At 49.1% G+C, this 24,547-nt stretch overlaps 1 protein-coding gene across 3 annotated transcripts; it reads left to right on the top strand.

The window, feature by feature from the left end:
• Positions 1 to 866: 866 nt before the first annotated feature.
• Positions 867 to 22,999, top strand: LOC120374856 (speriolin-like protein). Of its 3 annotated transcripts, none has more exons than XM_039495211.1 (5): positions 867 to 1,076; positions 16,080 to 16,424; positions 17,455 to 17,793; positions 20,170 to 20,315; positions 21,278 to 22,999. In XM_039495211.1, the coding sequence occupies exons 1-5, from the start codon at positions 974 to 976 to the stop codon at positions 21,602 to 21,604; spliced, it is 1,260 nt and encodes a 419-aa protein (XP_039351145.1). In that variant the 5' UTR covers positions 867 to 973; the 3' UTR covers positions 21,605 to 22,999. The 3 variants fall into 3 exon arrangements, with proteins under 3 accessions (XP_039351145.1, XP_039351147.1, XP_039351146.1); XM_039495213.1 differs by lacking the exon at positions 867 to 1,076 and adding an exon at positions 5,693 to 5,765 and having other exon boundaries at positions 21,278 to 22,998; XM_039495212.1 differs by lacking the exon at positions 867 to 1,076 and adding an exon at positions 12,171 to 12,476 and having other exon boundaries at positions 21,278 to 22,997.
• The last annotated feature ends 1,548 nt before the right edge of the window (positions 23,000 to 24,547 follow it).

Raw genomic sequence — 24,547 nt, 5'->3', positions numbered from 1 at the left:
CTACCCCAGTTTGCACCTCTTCCTAAATGCATGAAACCAGCCTGTGCTTTCACACATCCTCAGCATCTCTAACGCTTTCTCTTTCCCCATCTGTCACCCAGTGGTTCACTAATTTCATTGATATGGCATATGATATGAGTGAGCTGGTTGCTCTTCACTGGTTTCTGGCTAGGGCAGGGGGTTGCCAACCTGTGGCTCCAGAGCCACATGCGGCTCTTCAGACGTTAATATGCGGCTCCTTGTATAGGCACCAACTCTGGGGCTGGAGCTACAGGCGCCAACTTTCCAATGTGCCGGGGGGTGCTCACTGCTCAACCCCTGGCTCTGCCCCAGACCCTGACCCCACTCCACCCCTTCCTGCCCCCTTTTCTTGAGCCTGACATGCCCTCGTTCCTCCCTTTTATGAATGCCGAAACGTTACATAAAGACATACTTAAATTTTGACCTCAAGGGGAATATGGCAACGCTTCAAAGGAAAACTGAGAAATGATAGGGGAGAAATAGGAAAGGAAAGCCCCTTTTCTCAGAAGATACAAACTCGACTCCCTCCAGTATCTATCACCAGTGGATTTAGCCTCCCTCCTTGTGTGGTGTAAATAAAATAAAGAGGAGACAAGGTGATTTGGCACAAACAAAGCTAAGTATTCAGGGTAAAGGTACAGAAAACTGGGAGGAATAGGGGAAAATGCAAACTTAATTAATACAGTGAAACAGTGACTGGCTTCGGGAGCTTAAAGCTCAGGCCCATAAACCCTCCCTTGGAAACTGGACAACAATAAATGATGCCCCAATACAGAAACCTTTTCCTACTGTTCAGGTGCAGTGGATACCATGTACAGGGGTGATGCCCAGGACCTTCCATTCTCCGGCTGATTTAAAGCCTTTGAGGAGGAGCACTGGGGAGTCCAGACGACTGTTGGATTTCGTCGCTGGCAAGGAGGCCCTCTGGGATGATGGACACCAGGAATGCAGGATGGCAGGAATGGTGGTGACAGGCCTCCTTTTCCTCAGTCTCTCTGCGGGACTGCTGGTATTCTTCACTCTTCAGCTCTGGAGCACTGTGAAGACCCGACCGTGTACGTGCTGTCGCTGGGGTGGACAGCCCTGTGCAGGCACTGAACAAGTCCTTATGTCACTTTTGTGGTGGGAAAAGTGCTGAGGAGATGGAATACTGAGGGCTCGTTTTGGTGGTGTGACAAAATTCCTCCTCTACCTCAGTGATCTTCCCCACAGTCTGGGTCAACCCCTCCTGTGTCTGATCAGGAGTGGGGAGGTTTGGGGGGAACCTAGGCCCGCCCTCTACTCCGGGTTCCAGCCCAGGGCCCAGTGGATCACAGCTGTCTATAGTGCCTCCTGTAACAGCTGCATGACAGCTACACCTCCCTGGGCTACTTCCCCATGGCCTCCTCCAAACACCTTCTTTATCCTCACCACAGGACCTTCCTCCTGGTGTCTGATAACGCTTGTACCCCTTAGTCCTCCAGCAGCACACCCTCTCCCTCTCAGCTCCTGGTGCCTCTTGATCCCAGCTCCTCTCACACACTTCCTCTCCTCTGGCTCCCCCTGGCCTGACTGGAGTGAGCTCCTTTTTAAACCCAGGTGTCCTGATTAGCCTGCCTTGATTGGCTGCAGGTGATCTAATCAGCCTGTCTGCCTTAATTGGTTCTAGCAGGTTCCTGATTACTCTAGTGCAGCCTCTGCTCTGGTCACTCAGGGAACAGAAAACTACTCACCCAGTGACCAGTATATTTGCCCTCTACCAGACTCCTGTATCTCCCTTCGTTTAGCCCTATGACCTCACTCCCGGTCCTGTTTTTTTTCATTAGTTGTCCCACGTACTTACTTAGTGTCCCGGACCTGTGGATCCTCTCCTTAGGCTGGGGGGAGGTCCTTTAGTAGTGGGCAGGCTTCGCCCGCCCACTTCCTGGATACTAATAGGACCAGACTCCTGTATCTCCCTTCGTTTAGCCCTATGACCTCACTCCCGGTCCTGTTTTTTCCATTTGTTGTCCCCCGTAATTAGTTGGTATCCCAGACCTGTGGATCCTCCCCTTAGGCTGGGGGAAGGTCCTTTAGCAGTGGGCAGGCTTCGCCCGCCCACTTCCTGGATACCAAATAGGACCAGACTCCTGTATCCCACTGGCCTAGGTCTGTCACAGTGGGAAAAAACTGGTTTTGACTGGTTTGAGCCTGTGTCTTGATGGTAAACAAGTCCACTCTCAGAGATGGAGTCCAAGGGTCAATAGTTCATATACTCCATATTAGATCTTATTTTAAAGCCAGTGATTTACTTAACATTACTTCATAAACACCTTATTAAACAAGTAATCGAACATATTAAACAGTTTCTACTTCTTACACCTAACAGTACCTGACAGCAAGTAAGCTCCCGCCCCTTCCCCGCACACACTCTTCCAGAAAGAAAAGTGGAACTATACTGTGAGGTGTATTTTTCTTCTCTCTTTTTGACCTTAGCAGCTAAGCACATGCTATGCCCATATGGATATGATATAACCTTTTTCCAGAGGGTATGGCTGGAGAGTCTTGCCCGCATGCTCGGGGTTCAGCTGACCGCCATATTTGGGGTCGGGAAGGAATTTTCCTCCAGGGAAGATTGGCAGTGGCCCTGGAGGTTTTTCGCCTTCCTCCGAAGCATGGGGCAGGGGTCGCTTGCTAAAGGAGTGGGTGGATCGGCTTATGTGGCCTGCATCTAGCAGGAGGTCAGACTAGATGATCATAATGGTCCCTTCTGATCTTGAATTCTATGATTCTATGACAGTATCTGGCCTGCACGATAGGGTCAGAGGGTGACTGCTAATTGAAGGGGTCAGACACAGCCCATCAGGGCATCATGCTGGTGTAATAGTACCCTCCCAAAAGTGTATTGTTTAACTATTGCGGTGATCCCTGCTCACCTCCAAACTGCCTTAGGCCCTGACCCAAAGTACATTGAAGTGAATGGAAGACTCTGAAGGATTTCATTGGACTTTGGATCAGATTTAAGGGTTAAAGGCGAATATTGAATCTTATCTGACCATCAGATGGGAGCAAAATACTTCATAATACAGCACCGATTGTGACACTTCCTAATATAGCACTGACTAAACTGGCAGGCAGCCGCTGGATAGTGGTGTACATTTCTAATGCTTGTTTGTGTATAGAAGAGGCCGGCTTCATGCTTGAGAGATAATAGATTGTTCAACTTTTTATATTTTTCTTTTAAAAGAGAAAATATTTAAATAATTTAGTAAATATTTTAATAGTTTAGCTGTAGCGCATCCCATTCATTGTCAATCTATGAAAGAACCTGTCAACGTTCCTGTCTTGAACCCTGAAACCACAGCTGTTCGTGGTACTTTCTGGATCACAAACATGTGGGCCTAGATCTTCAAAGGCATTTTTTGATTTCATTATGAATTACAAGACAGTATAAAATGGGTCATGGATCTACAAGTTCCCGACCTCACTTGGCATAATCTCAGGTCCTGGTGAGAGAGAATTTTCATTGAAGAAGGCTGGTGAAAGTGAATGGAGGCAATGCAATGCAAAACAAAGCTATCTGCATTCCCCTCCTTGCAGATCTTTAATAAGATCCTGTTACCAGATTTGCCTGTTACTTTGGGGTATGCTCATTTATTCGGGTTACTTTTCTGGGTGTGTGGGGGGGTCTGTAATTCTATCAATGTACTGCTTGTGTCACTTGTGTTTTCATATGGAGCTCTACTTCTCCCTTCTGCAAGTCCCCTCCCAATGATGCTATCTTGCAGGACCTCGGTTCCCCAAGGCTGGGTTCCTCCAGCCCCAGAACTGGATGCGCACGCGCACACACTCTCTCTCTCTCTCTAACAGAGAAAGTCTGAGCGGACTGGGTCAAGCAGCACTTTCAGGCTGCTACCCTTATGCGTCCCAGATTCAGCACGTCCCTATCCCCACTCTCACATCACAATTGTACTAGTGGTAACCTACTTGATGAGCAAACCCCACAGTATTTTGGGTGCTGCAGGGATCTTTAGCTTAGGTAAAAGAAGCGTTGCTGTAGAGTAAACAAGGGAAGCTAAAAACACAAAAGAGTGAAGTTCAGTGAGAGAGAGAGAGAAGCAACCAGCTTAACCATACAAGTTATTTATTGAATAATAGTGATAACTACACAAGGAGGGCTAAACCAACATAACATACATTATTAAAGGTTAATACCTAAGGTAGAAAGGAAAACAGACAGAGAGTAAGGGGGGGAATCTCACCCTCTTCCATGAGGCTTGAACTGGTCGGGGTTCCCAGGTGATGGTGGTAGCTCAGGGTCCTGAGTGCTGGAGACAGGCAGAGCCCCCAGCACGATCAGTCAGGAGAAGATGGAGTCCCAGTGGAACTGATGCATAATTTGGATCTAAGCATCAGAACACTTACTTGAACATAGGTAGGGGTTTTTGTAGAGAAACAACAATGGTTCATGGGAGAACACTAGATTTGTTTATGGGTAAACTGATGACTCAAGGTTTTCTTTAGGCTAGACAATAGGAGCTGATCACTCTTGACTGACTATGGGTGGTGACCTCACAATGCAACTAGGCTGCTTCAGTATTTTGGATATCAAATCAAGGATTCATTACTAGAATTGGTCTGATAACTGCTGAGCTGGGTGTGTGCAGGCATGGGTTCATTAACATCTGGAGCAAAGATTCCCATGATGCAGTGCTTTCCTGCCTTTTCTGGTCCCAGAGTTCAGTGCGGTTCTCTGTTCTCCATTCTGTATGCTAATCCCTGTCCCATCTTTCATGCAGATGAGGCTGGAGAGTTGTCTTTGCTCTCCATTCTGTATGCAAATGGAGATGTCTTAATCTTGTCACCCTTGTCAGGAGGGGTCTAGGTGTGTCTCCCAATGCCCTTCACTGCGCTCTGCAAGCCTTTTCTCTGATTGGTCTTGGTTCAAGCAGAGATGGGGGGGGTGAGGGATGCCTCATGAGTCAGACAGGCCAGACACTGTGCCCTGGTTCCCCAAAAACCACAGCCTGTGTAGTAAGAGGTATGTTCGCCTTTGTAAGAGCCATGGCTTTTAGATATTTTTCCTGTTGTCAAGGATTTCCTATTTATCTGAATAATTTTGATTTGCATCTGGTGGGCAAGACAAAACAAGAAAATTCTAGAAAAGTGTTCCATTAAAGTATCTACGGTGTATCCCATAAATAATGAATAACCTACTCTGAAGTTCAGTTAGAGCCTTTAGGTGACTGGCTATCAGACCATCTTCCTGTCTTTTCCTATGGCTATGAATAAATCGTTATTGTGGTTTAAGATTCCATTGCACAAAACACTATCAGCTCATGATTAGTGGGCTTGGAATGTTGAGCCATTCAAGCAGTATGACTGGATGGACATGACACCATTACTTTTAAAATAATGTCTTTACTGTTATCAGAATAACCACAAATAGTGTGTGCATAATGTACACAGCAGGAGGTCAAAGGTAGCCTAAATGGTGGTAGGACGGTAATGGCATATATTCTCAAATTGATAAAGGTATATGATAGTACAAATGGGCCCTTTTCATACTTTTGGAATGCAGGGTAACTGTCAGTTTCTCCTGGAATAAAATGACACTTAGCACAATAGACGGAGTAGTGCCAGATCTGCAAGTTCTGGAAAATTCCAGACAGCCTGAACGCTACACTTGCCAACTCAAAATGGAGGTGATGGATGCTTCCCTTCCTGACCTCTGCAGAAATTAGGGTGTATGGGGAGGAAAAGCCAGCCTTCTGACCCTCTCCCAGGTGACCATAGCAATACACCGATGTCCCATAGCTCTAACTCCAGAACCCTACTTGTATGAGAGCGTGGAGGGGGAGGGTTTAAATTTCAAGCAGTAGACAGTGACTATAAAAAAAGCACAGAAGGAAGACGCAGATGTGGCCCCAGGGACAGTAGCGTAGCTAGTAGGGTACAGGGGAAGCAACTGCTTCCCCTTAGCACATTTTCAAAAAAGCCGTGCCTTAGGCGGGGTTACCATGGCACCAGGGGCTGGGCCCACGCTCTGCTCTGAAGTTTGGCCTGCCCGACTTCCCCCAGTGTGCTGCATACCCCACCCCTGCTGATCAGCTGTGTCTCCCAGCAGGAGGGAGACGGCTGATTGAGTGGCAGGGAGGGGAGGGGAAGAACTGAGCTCCAGCAAGCTGGGCTCCTGCAGGCAGGCTTTGCCGACTTCCCCTAGTGTGCTGCATAAACCCTGCCCCCTCCCTGCCTTGGCGATTAGCTGTCTCCCAGCAGGAGGGAAACAGACAGCTAACCAGTGAGGGGAGGGGGAAAGAACTGAGCTCTAGCAAGCTGGGCTCCTGGGGAGGAGGAGAGGCTGGGGCCTTGGAGAAGTAGGGGGTCAGTCAGGGCATGCCCCTATAGGAGGCAGGGGCACCCACCCACCAGCCAACTATTTATGGGGCCCACGAGCCATCAGCTGTTCGGCGGGGGCAGTAGGGTAGCTAGCTAGGGAAGTGCCAGTGCTCGCTGTTTGGCTGGTGGCCAAAAACCAGCTAATCAGCAAGGTGAACTGCTCCTGGAGCAAGGGGCTGAGCAACTGAGAGACCCTACCTGCTTCTTGTGGCACTGTGGCAGGTGCTTTCTCTGGCTCTGCAGCAGCAGCAGCTCCTAACCTCTCCCCCAACTAAAGGCAGCCAGTAGCAGCAGCTGGTAAGGGTATTTCAAAGGGGGTCTTTCTTGTGGTGAGGATGGCTTGGGGTGGGGGGAGTGGAAACCCCCCAGGTGGCTGTGAGAGCCAGCACCTAGCTGCTGGTGGGATGGCCATCTGCATGGTGGGGGGCAGGGGGCTCAGCCAGAGGCATCTCCAAAACATCCCCTGCAGCTGGACCAGGACAGGCATTGGTGGGGGCAGGGGTGGGGGTGCATCTCCTGGTCTCATGTGGGGTGTGGTGTCCCTGCTTGCTCTCCCTGCCCAGGCAGAGACGCCTGCCTCTCAGAGACAGTGGCCATGTAGTGTCCTTAGTTCCCCCTCCCTGGCATCTGGGTGACTGCCTCTTAGGGGGTGAGGGGTGGAAGGGAAGAGGCAGTGGGGAAGGGATAAGGGTGGGGGGGGAGTAGGAGAGGAAAACTGAGATTATCAGGGGAAATCTTCATAGCAGTACAATCTCTGCCTTGGGGGTGTGGATGGAATTGTCTCCCAAGGGAAGGCTGGAATGCAGGGCCACCCAGAGGAGGGGGCAAGTGGGGCAATTTACCCCAGGCCCCGGGCCCAGCAGGGGCCCCCACAAGAGTTTTTCGGGGCCCCTGGAGTGGGGTCTTTCACTCGCTCCGGGAGCCCCGGAAAACTCTCGCAGGGGCCGGGCCCCCGGAGCTTCTTCGCTCCCGGTCTTCGCTGGTGGGGGGTCCTTCCTCTCCGGGATCGAAGGACCCCCCCCCCACCGCCGAATTACCGCTGAAGCGGGACCCGCCGCCGGAGTGCAGCCGAGTCTTTGGTAGTAATTCGGCGGCGGGGGGTCCTTCCGTTCTGGGACCCACCGCCGAAGTGCCCCAAAGACCCGCGGTGGGGGCTGCACTTCGGCGGCGGGTCCCGCTTCGGGTAATTCGGCGGTAATTCGGCGGAGGGGGGTCCCCGCCGTAGGTCTTTGGGGCACTTTGGTGGCGGGTCCCGGATGGGAAGGACCCCCCGACGACGACTTACCGCGGAAGCGGGGATCCCCTGCCGCCAAAGACCCCGGGCCCCCGGAATCCTCTGGGTGGCCCTGCTGGAATGAACTATCTGCTGTCTAAGCTCATGTGTTTAGTTTAGTCCATGTGCTCTGGCAAACACAAGTCCAGGCACCATGTTGGGGGGCAGGGAGAAATTGCCTGATTTTTCCCTCTCCTATCAGGGGAAACCTGAATTGTTGTGTATTTGGTTGTCATGGGTTTTGTTACTATGGCAACTGAGTTAGACTATTAAGGGATAGCTCAGCCGGTTTAACCGGCTGAGTGAGCTCTCTGTCTCTGTAAATAAAATGGAGGTTTTGGTTAGCTGTCTGCTCTCTGGCCTCAAGTGATTGCTTCCTACACCAGCTGCCCCAAGGATACAACACGAATTGTCTCCTAGCTTGTGATCATGTTGGGAGGAGGGGGAGGCATTGCTGAGTCTTAGGGTTGAGTAATTCTCTGGTGATGGTTGTCATTAAGTTACTAATTGTCATTCACTTGCTGCACACAATGGCTGGTGATGGTTATTTAACATCCACCCAGCCATTTGGTCAATGCCTTGTTTCTTGGGAGTTGCCTTCTGTAACTTCTCTAATTTCATCCCACTCTCCTGTGAGTACAAATTCTGGTTTTAAGGACCTGGTGCCTGGATCCCATATTGCCTTGCACTGGGCTTGGGAATTAGTGTCCTGACATGTAACTCCTCCTATTGTGTCAGTGTAGATCCTGCTGTTAGTACAGCTATTTGCAGGTGCCCTTGTGTTTAGCTGAAACTTTGGGCTTAGTTTAGTGGGGATGGACTCAGAGAATGAGAGCTAAACTGACACTGCTATCCTACTGTGTGGATCCCAGTGTGCTTGTACTGTGAATTTTTGGCATGCACATGTGGCTATATTTATCTCATTGTGCTAATAGTGCTACTTCCTTGGTGTGACGATGACATTATGCTAAGATGAATTGTGAAAATAGTGTCCTGGTGTGATGATGGTCACTCTGTGCTGTTCATGTGAATCTTGCATTTTTGTAAGCTGGGTTGGTGTAGCCCTGTTGTTCCCAGGAAATTAGAGCCACAAGGTGGGTGAGGTAATAGCTTTTATTGGAGCAACTTTTGTTGGGGAGACAGAGAGAGAGAGAGAGAGAGAGAGAGAAGCTTTGGAGCTTTATGGAGTTCTTTCTTCTTCCTGAAGAAGAGTTCTGTGAAAGCTCAAAAGCTTGTCTCTCTCACCAACAGAAGCTGGTCCAATAAAAAATATATTTACCTCACCCACCTTGATATATATCCCCCCCCCCCCATATTACCTCACCCAGCTTTCCAGGAGTGAGTTTTCATGATGACATGGGAAGTGCCTGACTGGTCCTGATTTCTCTGTATCAGCCCCTCTAGCTTGCACTGCAGCCCAGTACCTGGGAGCTGGGTGCCTGCAGCGCTGAGGCTCTGTGAGATCAGGGACTCACAGACCCAGCTGGGAGGGGAAGGGCACCTCCTCCTCGGCCTCTCTCTCTTGCTGCCTCCTTTTCCCGAGTGCCTCATGATGCACAGAGCCAGCATGGCTAGGTACTGCATTGGAGAGTCTCCCAGTGCAGCCCCACCCCCTCTCCCCATGCGACCCCCCAACAGACCCTGCCCACCTCTGTCCGATTGTCTCTCTCATGCGGGGGACTGTGCCCCCCCCTTTCTCCTGTGTGCTGCCTGCTTCCAAGGGCCACAAAAGAATGATACTGTTTTATAAGTACGTGTGTTATTTTGCATTTAAAATATAAAAAAGGTTTACAGTATGAAATATAAAATATAAAATAAGTAAATAACACGTGTTTTATTATGTTTTGATTTTATACACAATACTGTAAACCTTTTTTATATTTTAAATGCAAAATAACACACGTACTTATAAAACAATATCATTCTTGTGTTTTTATTTTAAGTATAAAATAAATATGTATAACAAATGTAAAAGGTATGTAACTAGTAATTTGATATGGAGGCGGGTGGCACCTTTTTTGATGTGTTCGCTCCCCCTGATGTTAGAACCTGGCTACGCCACTGCCCAGGGACACAGAAGATCTATATGACTTGAGGAAGTGATTAGCAGAAGAGCCAAGAGCCCACTGGCAGCCAGGTATAAGATAAAGGAACCCGGTTAGGGATGTTTTGACTGATGGGGAAGGTCGGGGGGGGGGGGGGAACATTATCCTAATGAATGTCCCTGCTGAGATGGATCCTCCTAAACTACCCTCTGCACATGACAGCAGCAGTGACCTCTGGTCCCTGCATTGTTCCTTACCAATTCCCTGTAAGGTGCCAGCTTCCCTTCTGCTGTCCACATACAGGGTTCCAGTACCGTTGGACCTGTGTCTGTAGATGCATGTCTGCCGATCTCCTACCAGTGGAGGTTTAGGCTTGTTCTTTGACACGTTACCTATTATTCCTGGTTGATGTAATCAGTCTCTGCGCCATTCATGGCTCTTGTTTTCATCCTCTTGGCCCATTTTCATTTCTGTCTTGGGCTTGAGGTTGGTCTGATGTAAGCCATGCAGATGTTGCTGGTGCTGTGCTCTGCAGGCATGCCCAGCTTCTGACTTTTTCAGGTGCTCAGCACCCACAGTTGGGATCAGAATTACAGAAGTGCTCACCGCAGATGGTGCCGCCTCCAGGCCGTTCTGGGGATTCGCTCTGTGTGGCCAACACCCATTCCTGCCTGCAGTTGCACTCTGCCGTGCTGTCTTTTTCACTGTCTGTGGCCTCTCGCTTACTCCAGGAGTAGCTTCCTGCTCTTCATAACTCAGGCTACAAGTCTTGCTGAATCATAAGGTGTAGTCCTTGATTCCTTTCAATGGGTTCATTGTACAGTTGACAACCCTTGATGGGCCTTCGAACAGGCTAGGCAGTGCTGATGCCGATCTATCTGGGGGTGTCACCCAGGTGCACAGCACAAGTTTGAAATACAGGTATTCCATATAGATCTATAACTTACAATACAAAGGTGATACAAACATATAAACAAGAGTATCAGACTTGACAAGTCATAACATTTTCACTGACACCTTACATGGCATATTTGGTACAAATTTATTTCAATTTTACAATCTTAGGATTAATAATATAAAGCATTTCACATATTCCATAGAGTGTCACAGGTTACACATGCATTAGACAGGGGAATTGGTATTGAGGGTAAAGAGATTAAAATAAGCCTAAAAAGAACAGGAGTACTTGTGGCACCTTAGAGATATATATCTTCCTACTGTATTTTCCACTACATGCATCCAATGAAGTGGGGCTGTAGCCCACGAAAGCTTATGCTCAAATAAATGTGTTAGTCTCTAAGGTGCCACAAGGACTCCTGTTCTTTTTGCGGTTACAGACTAACACGGCTGCTACTCTGAAACCTAAAATAAGCCTGTGATGATTTGAAAAACAAAATGTTGAAAAGAACTCACTCGTGTTTTGGTTCATGTTTGAATTTTTACCAGAAGTTTAACAGTTTTAAACAGTTTGGTTGGAAAATCAAACTGGTATTTATGCTTTAATAGTTCTCTAGACATTAGTAGAGATTTGGCCAGTTCCTCAGTTCTCCCACCTATCTGTGCCGTGTGAGGAATGGCTTTCCCCAGGATATCACTTCAAATTACACAGATATCACAACCCCATCCATGGCATCCGCAAAAAGAGTGACAGCCTGTGACAGCTCAGCACAGAAACAGCCCTGGGGAGAAGGGCAAGGGTGCAGGCAATTCTTTCACCAGGGCTTGGTTAGTTCTACCTGTTGTGAGACAGTGAAGGGATATCCAGCTGACTTGTGCACTGGGAGCTGAATGTGTGGTTGTACCCAAAATCTCACTGAGGACACAAGGAGCATCTGCCCCTCCCCCAATCAGGTGTGGGCTCTGTGTGAGCATGCTGCCGTTCTGCTTTCTAGAAACGGGGAGGGTGCTGGGGTTTAGCAGTGTCATAGGGGAGCAGTCTCCGCCCTGGCTATGCCACCATCTGTACTGGAGGGGTGCTGAAAAATTAGGTGTGTGAACATCCCTTGAGTGTCTGCCCCCTTCTATTCATAACCCCCAAGCCCTATAATTCCAGTCTTGTCCCTTCCCTTCCCTTCCCCTGTCAGCTCTTCTGTGCCCAGGGGAAGAGGTGTAGTCGTTGGGGTATCACCAACAGCAGCACAGCACACCCTAGTGGTGTGAGACCAGACAAACAGGTTCCTCTACCATTTCCATGTACCAAGAGCATGTGTTCCACTCATCTATGCCCTAGAAAAGCGAGTGGACTGGACTGGTCATCTCTGAGTAGGAGCCCAGGCCTCACTTTGTGTGCATGTCTTTTTGAACCAAGACTTGCAGACAATCTGTGGGTGAAGAGCTCTACTGGAGCACACAGCATTGTGAGTTTTCTGTTGGATGGGGTTGAGCACACAGTGTGATGAGCTCCGTGGGATGTTCTGCACCAAGAAATTATCTTCAGCTGTTCCTTTAAGAGCAAGTGATATCACAATGGTGTGGGAAGATTCTAAGGTTTCCTGTAGGCCTTTCCGAGCCCTGGGACAGGTGACTCTTGCCCCACTGAGGCTGTCTGCTACAACTGACTCCACCAAGGACAAGGAGGATGACAATGACAGATGATAACGAGTGGATGAAGACAATTCAGAACGAAAATGCATACCTGAAAAATCAGGTTAGGTTGCTTCGGGAGAACTATGAATTACGTTCGTTACTGAGTCAGCACTATGAAAACAGCAACGAAGGGCAAATTGTCACTTCCCATCCTGCTCCCGTGTATCCAAATGCCTGCTCCCCAAGACAAGGAGGTAAGGAGAACCTGGATGATCTGTCTTGTTTTGTTCTCTTGAGTAATGGCCCTCTAATGTCAGGGGCGGCTCTAGCCATTTCGCTGCCCCAAGCACAGCAGCACGCCGCGGGGGGTGCTCTGCTGGTCGCTGTTCCCGCAGCTCCAGTGGACCTCTCGCAGGCATGCCTGTGGATGCTCCACCGAAGCTGCGGGACCAGCGGACCCTCCGCAGGCAAGCCTGCGGGAGGTCCACCGGAGCCGCCTGCCGCCCTCCCGGCGACCGGCAGAGCGCCCCACGCACGTGCTTGGCGTGCTGGGGCCTGGAGCTGCCCCTGTCTAATGTAATAGGTGAGAGCCCTGGGTGAGCTCCCCCTAGTGGACAGTCCCCAGGCTGCTGTGCTTGGATCCACCCACTCAATGATCTGTGCGCTGGGTCTGGATAGAGTCCACTCATTGTCGCAAGCTCTGGGCTTTTAGGCTCCTGCACCCAGCGTGCATATCCTCTATCTAGCCCCTTCCTAAGATATGGGATTCTGCAGTGCCACTACCTAGGCCCTGAAACCAGTGCCAGCTCTCCCATACCTCCCCAGTCACTACTGCATGCTCCCCAGAGTTCCACCAAAGCCGTGGACCCTGTGTGCTACTGTTTCACCCTTTGGGGATGACGTTACAACTATAGCAAAGCCTGTGTCTCTCTTGCTTAAGAACTTCTCTTTCCACTGGCCCAGTCTTGAACTGTGGCTCTCACCTCGACTTTGCAAGAGAAAACTCCCTTCTAACAGCAGATTCTAATGCCTTCATCTCTTCCTGTTCTTCCCTTGAGGTTTTTTCCATTCCTTGATCTTTGATGTGCTGTGACAGATCAGTCATCAGCAAGTCAGTAGCCTTTGGATAGTTGTCTCCATTGTCCTGCTTGGGCAAGGTTATTCAGTTATTGATGGCCCTCAATACCTGTCCCATTCAGGTACCAGGCCCTCTCGCCTTAACACAAGTGGGATGATGGAAGGACATCTCTAAAGATGTAAATATACAGAGAACTCATTAAATCAATCTGGCATCCATAAGCTCACATGGACAGACGGAGTTCTAAACTGTCACACAGTAATTCTCTGGCTGCAAGCAAACTGTGTGCGTGCTCTCGCCCAGACACGCAATACGAGTCCTTCACTCCATCTGAGCCCCTCCTCTATCAGAAACTGGGTCTTTGTTCTTGCTAAGAGAAAGACACTACGGTGATGTGCATGGTATATGACCCATGTAGATAATCTACATGAACAATGCACCCAACATCTCCCTTCTAGAGGTCCGTGGGTCTTACCAGCAGGTTATGGCACTTCCAGAAGGTCATTGAGCAAAACTGGGAGGGACTTAGAAGACCTGGTATTCCAGAATCCTTTCTGGAATGGGTCTATCATGGAGATGGCCAGCCTTGTCTGAGGAGCTCTCAGTTTATTTTGCAGACAAGACTGCCCAGATTCACTAAGCCATCCACCAAGCAATCCGCTCTACTGACTGCAGTATCACACGTTCTAGGGGTGGGGGAGGGAAAATTCTACCCCCTGACAGATACAGTGTGAGGTTTCAAAGATCCCTTATCCCCCAGTCAGATTCCTAAGGTGATTTCCTTCAGCAATGCCCAATCTCCCCATGCACACACCCTCCCAGTCTCTCACAGGTGTTTGTTACTCCAAGGTGACCTGCAGGTACGACAAAGATAGCAAGGGCTTGTCAGAAGACATAAAGCCAGATGTTCATCTGGTGCAAACCAGCATGGTTCCATTGAAGTCATGGAGCAACATTGGCTTACATCAGCTGAGTGAAGATCTGGCCTATAACAGTGTTGATAGACAATGGTCATCCTATCATTCAGACAGATTATTGATAGGGTGCTCTGTTGTCTGTAGTTCCCAGGAGCTCCTTAAATCAAGGGTTTTGGGAGACTGAAGACTGAGGTGGGTAACTCTGAGCATTACTGCCAGTAGCTGCTCTGTACAAATATAAGATTAGTACTCATTGAATTACCATAGTCCAGTCCCTGCATGCTCTGGGCTCTGTGTAAAACCTGGGCATCCCTTCCTTGATCTGAAATCCTCCTTGGGAATCTGGAAGAAGTGCCTCCAGCATGTTACATTCCTCCCTTCTTCCAGTGCTGAGAACTGGCTGCTGTTTGTGAGGTGTAGGCAGTGCAGTAGATCTGTGGTTGTGGGGGCTCCTGGGCTCATTCTCAGGGACAGGGCATCTCCACCCAGCTGTAGCGCTGAAACCAAAGGCCCCCATTAGGGAGGGTGTTTTCATCATTACTTCCCCGAGGGGAATTGGGGTGAGCCCCAGAGATGGGTGTAACAGGGCAGTTGTTGTGCCTGCCCTGATACGTGCCATTGCAAGTGATGGGCTGATGTGGCTCGGGGAATGCCCAGCTTTGTCTGTGGTCCCACATCCCAGAGACGTATTGCCAATGTTCAGAACCGGCATTTCTGATCCCCAGTTCTGAACAGCAAAGCCCTTTCCTCTGCCTGTTGCTGCTGCAACATTGGTCCACATGGACCCAGTGAAGTGTGTTCTGTCTAAGGCACTGCCCCTGGACAGAAGGGCACGGGGACCCAGGAAACAAGTTTCGCAACGCATGCCCATCCCTTAGCCACGTGGTGTAAGGTGGACACCTTCATGTCAGCCTATTTAACATATCCTTTGGCAGGAAGGGCAGGCTTTAAAGAGAGAATACAGGAATTATCCCAAACAAGCACTCAGTCCTGGCAATGCCTGTGTATGGGGCGTTCTGTTCCTCACTCTCCTTGTTCCATGGACTGTCAGTAACAACTCACTAGCGAAGATTCCTGGCCACACAGAGAAATAACCTGATCTCACCTGTTAATTTATTTTCTCTGATGACAGCCCTTCCAGTAAAAAGATTCCACTCTGGTTCGACAGGGTCGCCCTCCTGTCTTCTAAGATGACCCCCACCTACCTCAATCTTCTAAGGTGACACCAGCCAATTGTTGTTTGCTTTTCCTCTCTCTCTCCATGAGAGGGCACTGCACTGTAGCTGTAACAGGCGACTGTCTTTTCACACTCACTGGAGCTCTAGCTTTGGAAGGGTCTATCTACCCGGGGACATGACTGAAGGGTACCAATAAGATTCACTGGCAACAGGGCCGGCTTTAGGCCGACTCTCCCGATTCCCTGGAATCGAGCCCGGCGCCTTTTTATTTATTTATTTACTCACCTGGCGCCGGTCCTCTCTGGGGGTCTTCGGCATTTTGGCGGTGGGGGGTCCACTCCGGGGGTCTTCGGTGGCATTTTGGCGGCAGGGGGGTCTGCTTTGGGGGTCTTGGCGGCAATTCAGCGGCGGGGGGGTCCTTCAGTGCCGGAGCAGACCCCCCGCTGCCGAAGTGCTGCCGAAGCCCAGGACCACCACCGGGTATTCGAATTGGGCCCCGCAGTTCATAAACCCGGCCCTGACTGGCAATGTGTGTGAAAACACTGCCCTGCTTCCAAGCTCTGGGAGGCATAAGACACCTCCCATGGGGGATTCATAGTCATTCTAGCACCAGAGAAAAAGAGATCAGCTGTCAGAGTAACACTATATGAATGGTAACACTATATGTTCTGTTCTCTGTTATAGCCCCGCCTCACGGAAGAGATATCAAGCCACCGGAGAGCCCAAGTCACCTACACCCTTCACTGCTGCAGGAGTTCAGTTATTCCCCTCTCCACATTGCAAATGAGGAAGCAACTCTGTCCAGCCCCAAAGCCCAGGCAGAGGCTACATTTAAGGGGATTCCCAATAATCCCGCTTGGCTTCAGCCTACACCCAGGGAGAGGAAACCAATCCTGCTTTCCAGCACTTCCTGGACCACCAGGGTGGAGAAACAGCTTCCAGAATCCATAGACCTCTCAAAGTTGAAGAAAGTCTGCTTCACAGATGTCACTTCACCTGGAGGAGATAAGGCTCATTTATATGGGATGGGTAAGAAATGACCCCTCTATCGTAGCTCAAGATTTCAGGGAGCCCTCAACATTCAGGTGACTACAGTAAGCATTTCGAGTGGTGTCTGTGCTTCTCAGGATCAGGTCACAAGGGCAGGGGCATCAGTGCTGGTCCAAGGGATCATGTCCTCTAGAAGCCGTGGCGAACCCTGAATCCATGTTACATTGCATTTAGGTTTGTGTCTCATATGGGTTTTTGTTTTTTTTCAGCTGAAACGGCTAGTCCCCTTCCTCTTATTCTGGGGTGAACAAGTTGTTTGTGGCAGATGCAGGACGTAAATCTGGGCTGCGGCACAGTGTATCCCCTGACTTCCAGGAAAACTTGAAAGGGATCCAAGTGAGGCAAACCCCTTGCCTGACCCTGTGGCTAAACACTACAGTGGCAGAAATGTTAGTGCTGGGAACCCCAAACCAGCTGGCTCTTGGCCCCAGGCTGATTTCCCACCAGCCCCACTGCAGAGAGGGGTGCACCCAAAAGGACCACAGGGAAAGACGAGATGGAGAAGGGGTCAGGGCTGAGCCAGCTCTCACCAAACCTTGCACTCTCCAATTACTCTGCTCAATACATCCTCACCAAACTTCCCAAATACACTTGTCCTTGGCTATGGGACATTCTATGAGAGCAGTGACTAGAAAAAACCATGGAGTTTCCCATGCCACTGACAACTCTGCCAGTGCACCTCAACTCTGACCTTCTCACCGCCTGTTCTTCCAGCCAAAGCTCTCTTTGAACACAGAAAACCCTCCTGAGTTGTGTCCAGTTATGTTTGTGTGACGAGAGCTGGGCAAGCGGGTGTGTTTCCAGTTTTGAATGTTGTCTGATATCTTCTAGAATCAACACTGAGATCCCCAAAATGAGAAGCACTAAGCAGGCACTTGGATTTACATTCATAAACACTTAGACAGATAATCAGAGCTAGGCCCTCTAGATTTCTAGGGTCCTTTTCACTGGAAATCTATATGAAGCCATGGCTAACTCTGATCCTATACCTCTTTTTGCTTTGTTGTAGCTCACCAGCAGCATGGAAGTGTCCTCAATGCACCAGACCTGCTGAGTCAGCCCCAGCCATCGTCTCTTGGAGAATTTGTTTCCTCAAATCCCCTCAGCATTTCAAAAAAGGAAGGGGCCCAAGCACAGCTTGTATTCCCAGGACACTTCAAAACATCTGAGCCATTTTCCCCAGGAATTCCCCCAAGGAAGCCAGTCCCCCTTATAAACAGCACACGGGACATAGTGGGCGAGAAAATGTCTCTGGACTTGGAAGAAATGCACAGGAAAAAGCGAGTCTGGTTCTCAGAGAGCCCAGGAGGAGATGAGCCACGCAAGTCCCATACCTATTATTTAAACGGTAATGATGTGATTTCACCCTGGCCTTGCTGCTAATAGCAGTAGCTAAGGATGGGCTTAACTAACTCCAGTCACAAGTTATCTCTGCAAGCATGGGGGAGTGGAGGCTTTTTGATGCCCTAGAGCTTGTCCACACTAGAATAAAAGGCATCTTTTAAAACTTGATCACCAACACTTTGCATCTAAGGAAAGGAAGGAGTGATGAGAGCAGCAAAATAAGGACAATTGATTTTTAAAAAGCAGACTTTAACAAACGCAGAGAAGTGGTGGGTAAGGTTCCATGGGAAGAAAATCTAAGGGAAAAAGTTTAGAAGAGCTGGCAGTTTCTCAAGGAGACAATATTAAAGGCACAACTGCAAACTATCCTGATGCAAAGGAAAGATGGGAAGAAGAATAAGAGTATAACAGGTCAAAAAAAATACAACTGGATAAGTTCACAGAGGATAGGTACATCAATGGCTATTAGCCAGGATGGGCAGGAATACAAAACGATGCTCTGAAGTGCCCAGAAGCTGGGAATGGGTGTGTGGGGGGGTATGGATCAAGGGATGATTACATGTTCCATTCATTCCCTCTGAAGGACCTGGCATTGGCTGCTGTTGGAAGGCAGGATACTGGGCTAAATGGACCATTGGTCTGACCCAGTATGGCCATTCTTATGTTCTTAAGAGTCCAATATGGCTCCATCAGGACCTCTTTAATGACCTAAAAATCAAAAAAGAATCCTACAAAAAGTGGAAACATGGACAGATTACTAAGGAGAAGTACAAAAGAATAGCACAAACATGTAGGGACAAAGCCAGACAGACTAAGGCTCAAAATTAATTGCACCTAGCGAGAGACATAAAAGGCAATAAGAAGAGGTTCTGTGAACACATTAGGAGTAAAAGCAGGATGAAGGAAATGTGGGTTCCCTACTTACTGGGGAAGGTGAGCTAATAGCTAAGCTGAGGTGTTTAATGCCTATTTTGCTTCAATATTCACTAAAAAAGGTTTAATGTTGACCATTTACTCAACACAATTAATATTAACACCAAGGGGGAAGGAACATCGGCCAAAATCGGGAAATAACAAGTTATAGAATATAACTTAGGTCTGTCCAAGTCAGCGAGGCCTGATAAAGAACTAGCTGAAGCAACCTGGGAGCCTTTAGCGTTTAGTTGTGATAATTTATGGAGGGTGGGTGAGATTGCAAGGACTGGAGAAGGACAAGCACAGTTCTAATCTTTAACAAGAGGAACAAAGGGGACATGGGATATTATAGTCCAGTCGGCCTAACTTCGATATCTGGAAAGATACGGGAAGGAATTACTGAAAAAATCAATTTGTAAGCACCTGGAGGGTAATAAGGTTATAGGGACTAACATGGATTTGTGAAGAACAGATTATGCCAAACAACCTAATTTCCTTCTTTGAGAGGCTTACTGACCTAGGGGATAAGGGGGAAAGCAGTAGACTTGATATACCTTGATATTAGTCAGACTTTTGACACAGTCCCCCATGACATTTTCATAATCGAACTAGGAAATTATCTAGATGTACTTATTCCTGCCTCAGTGCAGGGGGCTGGGCTGGATGACTTCTTGAGGTCCCTTCCAGCGCTACATTTCTATGATTCTATGTTTTAATTAACATGTTTCAAAGTCATAGTGTACACAGGGCAAGCATGTATTTTAATGTGTTCATAAGGGCCAGGTGAACCTGGGGTCCCCCAATATGATTTTTAAATACCTCTATGCTACAGAGCCTTTGTCAGCATGGCTTTATCACTACAGTATGCGGTAGAGCCCCCTAATGCAGACACCGCTCATGCTGACACAAGGAGTTTTTCTGCTGGCATGGTAACATCATCTCCCCATGCGACGTTGCCTATGCTCACAGAAGCACTCTTCTGTCGACATAGCTGCGTCTACACTGGCAGTTCTGTTGCTGGGGGGGCATGATTTTTTCCCACCCCTGACTGACATAGTGATGTCAGCAAAACTTTGTAGTGCAGGCCTGACCCTAGTGTGGATAAGCCCATCTGGAAGGGCAATGGAGCTTTTATGGCTGAGAAAAGCCCTGAATGTGACCTGCTCTTCTCCTTATACATGTATTTATTTCCAAAGTCCATTTCCACGCATATTTCCAGAACCAATCCGTTTAAGGAGGCCTAGATGTTATCCAGTTCGTGCATAGCACTGGGAAGTCAGTGCTGTGTTTGGTTGTACATGTGCACATCTATGTATATAACTTGTGTGATTTATATATTCTCTCTCCTGGCATCTGGCTCAAACCAAGCTGTAAAACTTTAACCTGAATCTAAGCATGGTGAAAACATTTGGTCTTCCTGTCTTAAGTTACTATGTAACTAACAACCAGCCTGTCTTTCATATAGAGCTTGAGCTGAACAGCAAGAAAAGTGGCCGCATAGTGGGTGAAATTGCCTTCCAGCTAGACAGGCGCATCCTTGCTTATGTGTTTCCTGGAGTAACGAGACTTTACGGCTACACAGTGTCCAACATTCCTGAGAAAATCAAACAGGTAAGTCCTTCCTTGAATCTGCTGAGGGAGAGGATGGTGCATATAGCTGGTTGGAAATTTTCTAATGGGACAGTGTCCATTTGCTGAAAGCAAAAAGTTTCATGGAAACGTGTCATTTTTGGTGAAAATTAATTTAGAAAGAAAAATAGAAAAACAACCTATCAATCAGGTTGAAATGGACCATTTCAGAACAGAACCTTTTTGGGATTTTTTTCCATTTTGAAACAAATTTTCATTTCAGTTTTTTAAACTTTATATTCTGTTGCATAATATTTAAAAGTGTTTTAAAAGTCAGAATCAGAACAAAACATTTTGATTTTTGACAAAATGAAAGATTTCCATGGACATTTTGAATTTAGTCTGCCATGGAAGTGGCTGTCAGTCAGGGAGAAATACTGATTGTTAAAGTTGGTAACTGAATGAGGGGAGAGGCACCAACTCTCTCCCAACTGGCAGGTCTGCCCTCTTCCCTGGGACATTCAGCCACACAGGGGATGACAGCCGGGTAGTCAAGGGGCAGGGGTGGGGCTTGTGTTGCACAGTAACAAGCATGGTGAGCGCTAAAAAGACTCCCATGTTCTGTGGGGGAGTTGGTTCTACATACAGTCGCTCGTTAGCTGTGTGTAGAAAGCCTAGGGTTCATGGAGGGATGGCCAATGTGCAGCCCTCCAGCCAGGTGAGGCCTGCAGAGTCTGGGACACCACTCAACTTCAGCTATCGCTGCATCTAGCCAGGTGCAGCTTAATTCATCCCTGGCCGGCCCTGCTGTGTCCCTTACGCAGCTGTACTGGGACTTCATTCTCCAGAGTGCCAGTTTCCAGCACTGTCATCGCTGAGCTGCAAACAGACTGGGATGCTTTGGATGCAGCGAGAAAGTGGTGGCTTTAGGAACCCCTGGGGCCTGCCCATGGTTATCCAGGAAAGGAGCTAACAGCTTCTCCCTGGCTTTTTAAACCTCCTAGGCCTCCATGAAGTGCCTGGATGGCTCCATGGATGAGAAAAAGCACCGAGCCATGATGCAGCGGTACCTGTCCCTCGCCGCACGCCTCGAGAAGATGGGCTACAACCGGGACGTGCACCCGGTATTCAGCGAGTTCCTGATCAACACCTACGGCATCCTGAAACAGCGGCCAGACGTGCACTCCAGCCCGCTCCACAGCAGCCCAGCGGATCTGCGCAAGGTCGTGATTGACATCGTCCCATCCAAGTTCCTCGGCGACACTTTGCTGCTGCTGAACTGTTTGTGTGAACTCTCCAAGGAAGACGGTAGACCTCTCTTTGCTTGGTAGTGGATGCTGCTCACGTACCCCCCGCTGGCAAAACAATCCTCCCATAGACATGAACTCAAAAGCATGAGTTTTAAATACAGACATGGATTTTTTGTATCTATGTCACGAGGCTCAGTCCGAGCAGTTAGCTCCAGCAGGAATACTGTGTGTGTTTGTTTTTTAATGTGATAGGTTTCTAGATTTTTCCCATCCTCTTTTCTATTATCCTATCCTAGCCTCTGTTCTGCTTCCAACAGGAAAAGCCAGCAGGCCAAGGGCAGTCCCTTTTCCCCTCCCCACCATCACACTTTCCACCCCCTGAAATGGCAGGATCAACTTTGCACTCAAAGCTGGGAAAGCTTCCACCTGCTGTGGCTAGCTCTAAAGTCAGTAGGAGGTTCTGTGACGGACACTGGGGAAGGGGATGAAACACATCCTGCTTGTACGTACTCACCTTTCTGACTGTAATGAATAGTAAGAGCCAAACGGGCTGGTGCACCAGCCATGCCTGTCCTGCTGCTGGACGGCTTTTCGTGCCCTCTTGATGTTTATAGAACAAAACACAATCCAAAAAAAGAGCGCAGGGGAGAGACGCACCGGGGTTACACAGCTGCCTTTGACTCCATTGACTTTAGAGCTGCCACCTTTTTCATCTAGGGCTGGAAAAGCTCATCTCATTGTGTATCCTATGGGCCAGGAACCTGGCTTAGGCAGACCATTAAACTGAGTTTATGGCTCCTCTGCATTGGAGGCCTGGTGCATTGGGGCCCTGCACCACTGTTCCCCTGGAAAGCTGCAAGCCTGTTGAAGTTTTAACTGGCATTGGGTAACAATGATTACTGTGTTTGCTTTTGCATAACAAGTGCCTTCAGACTGATCCGTTCTTAGCAGAGTAGCCCTTGCTTCTCTGAGTAATCCCATTGGTACGAAGAAGGATTACCCATGTGAGTAAGAGTTGCAGAACCGGGTTCTTTATTTGTGAGGTTTCTAGCTACTGCAGGAGGATCCAACGTGAACATGGGTCAGGAATCCTCTAATTCCTCTGAAGGGAGGAAAGACACCAGGGCTGTGACATTGGGATCTGAGGAGGAGGGGTGCTAGGAGAGGAAGTCACGGGGCCTCAACAGGAATCCAAAATACTCTCTCGCTCAGTAAGAAAATCAGTCTGTTCCGAAAGCTGAGCCGTGGTATAATGAATGCAGCCCTTCTTGTCTGGAATTCCTTCGCTCTTTTCCGATACACCACATAACGCTAGAGATGGGCCATGTCTCTGCAGTTACAACCAGGCTGTATGTTGATATAGAGGAGCAGTCCTCAGCTCCTGGTCTCTCGTATCTGCGCATTGGTTGCCTGAAAATTAGCCATACAACAGAATCTTTGAAACACGCTGGTTGCTGCAAAAGTATTAAAGAATCTGCAAATTAACTGGCCTGGTTTTCTTCTATGGGAATGGAAGGAAAGATGGCGAAATAGTGAAACAAACCCTACCTGAGACAGGTGCCTGAACCTTTATTCTGTAACCCCGAAATGCAAGGCTTGCTCATGCCACTGCTCCTGAGTAGCACCACAACCCTAGCGCTTACTGTGTGCTATGCCGCCTCTGCGAAGGAAGCTCGCCACATTGTGGTGCAGATGTTCCGCAGAGCATTTGTGTGTCTGCTGCAGAGGAAGCTCGGAATACCGCAGCCCTGACACTCCCATAGGGCCTCCGAAAGCTTGTGCCACTGCTGCCGAGGAAGTTCACAGCACTATGGCCCCAGTGCTCCAATACAGTTACTGAGCACTTGTACAACTGCTGCCTAGGAAACTCCCAGTGCTACAGCTCCAGTGTTACAGTAGAGCAGGCCTGCACAACTTGTAAAGCGGCGAGGGCCACATTACTCCAAAGAAAACAGCCAAAACCTCCCGGCCCCGTGGAAACACACACACCCCCAGCACCTCCTGGCCCCGTAAAAACACCCCACTCCAGCACCGCCCAGCCCTGCAGAAACAAACCCTCCTTCCCCAGCGCCACCCCACCAAAACAGCTGTGGGCCAAAAAGGAAGGTTGGGGGTGGGGAGGTGATACTTTATTTTAAATCAACCAGGGGCTCCCAGCTGAAGAGGTGGCTGGGAGCCCTCAGGGGCAAATTAAAGGGCCCTGGGCTCCGGTGGCTGGGGGAACCCGGAGCTTTCTGGGCCTGGGGCAGGGATTTAAAGGGCCCAGAGCTCCTGCCACTGAGGGGAGCCCGAGCCCTTTAAATCTCAGCCCCAGCCCATCCGCTGGAGCCATGGCCAGGATTCAAAGGGCTCTGGGCTGCCTGCAGCGGTGGGGAGCCCTGAGCCCTTTAAATCTCAGCCGCGGCCGGGAATCTCTGCGGGCAGCCCAGAGCCCTTTGATTCCCGGCCGCAGCTGAGATTTAAAGGGCTCAGAGCTCCCTGCCACTGCGGGCAGTGCAGAGCCCTCTGACTCCCGGCCTCGGCTGGGATTTAAAGGGCTCTGGGCTGCCCGCAGAGCGCCGTGTGCGGGAGATTTAGAATCCCCCTGTGGGCCGCACAGTGAGGCTCCGTGGGCCGCATGTCGTGCAGGCCTGCTGTAGTGCCATGTGGGCCTATGCAAGCCCTGCGGATGTGCATAGGAAGGTCAGCTAAGAGTAGTTGTTGTTGTTTTTTTTCTGTGCGAGGCTAAAAACATCACACACATGCCACAAGTTTTTCCTTCCCCTGGCTAGTTCTTGTGAGAGGCTAGAGCATAATGCAGTACGGTGTTCTCTGCAGCCTGAAGTTCGGAAATACCATTTCTCAGGAGATATAAAGGAGGGGTGCAGAGGTGGTGCTGGGATTGCTGCCTTCGTCTGGGTCTGCACAAGACGAGTGTCTTTTTGTCTGCGTGCACAAAGGGATATGCACCTAGGCCCTGATTCACAAAGGTACTTACGCACCTATATACCTTTTTGAATCTGGGCCTGTGATGGGGTGTATCAA

Source organism: Mauremys reevesii, linkage group 11, assembly GCF_016161935.1.
Source record: "Mauremys reevesii isolate NIE-2019 linkage group 11, ASM1616193v1, whole genome shotgun sequence".
In the NCBI taxonomy this organism is placed as follows: Eukaryota; Metazoa; Chordata; order Testudines; family Geoemydidae; genus Mauremys; species Mauremys reevesii.
This window is presented reverse-complemented; position numbering and strand designations above follow the sequence as displayed.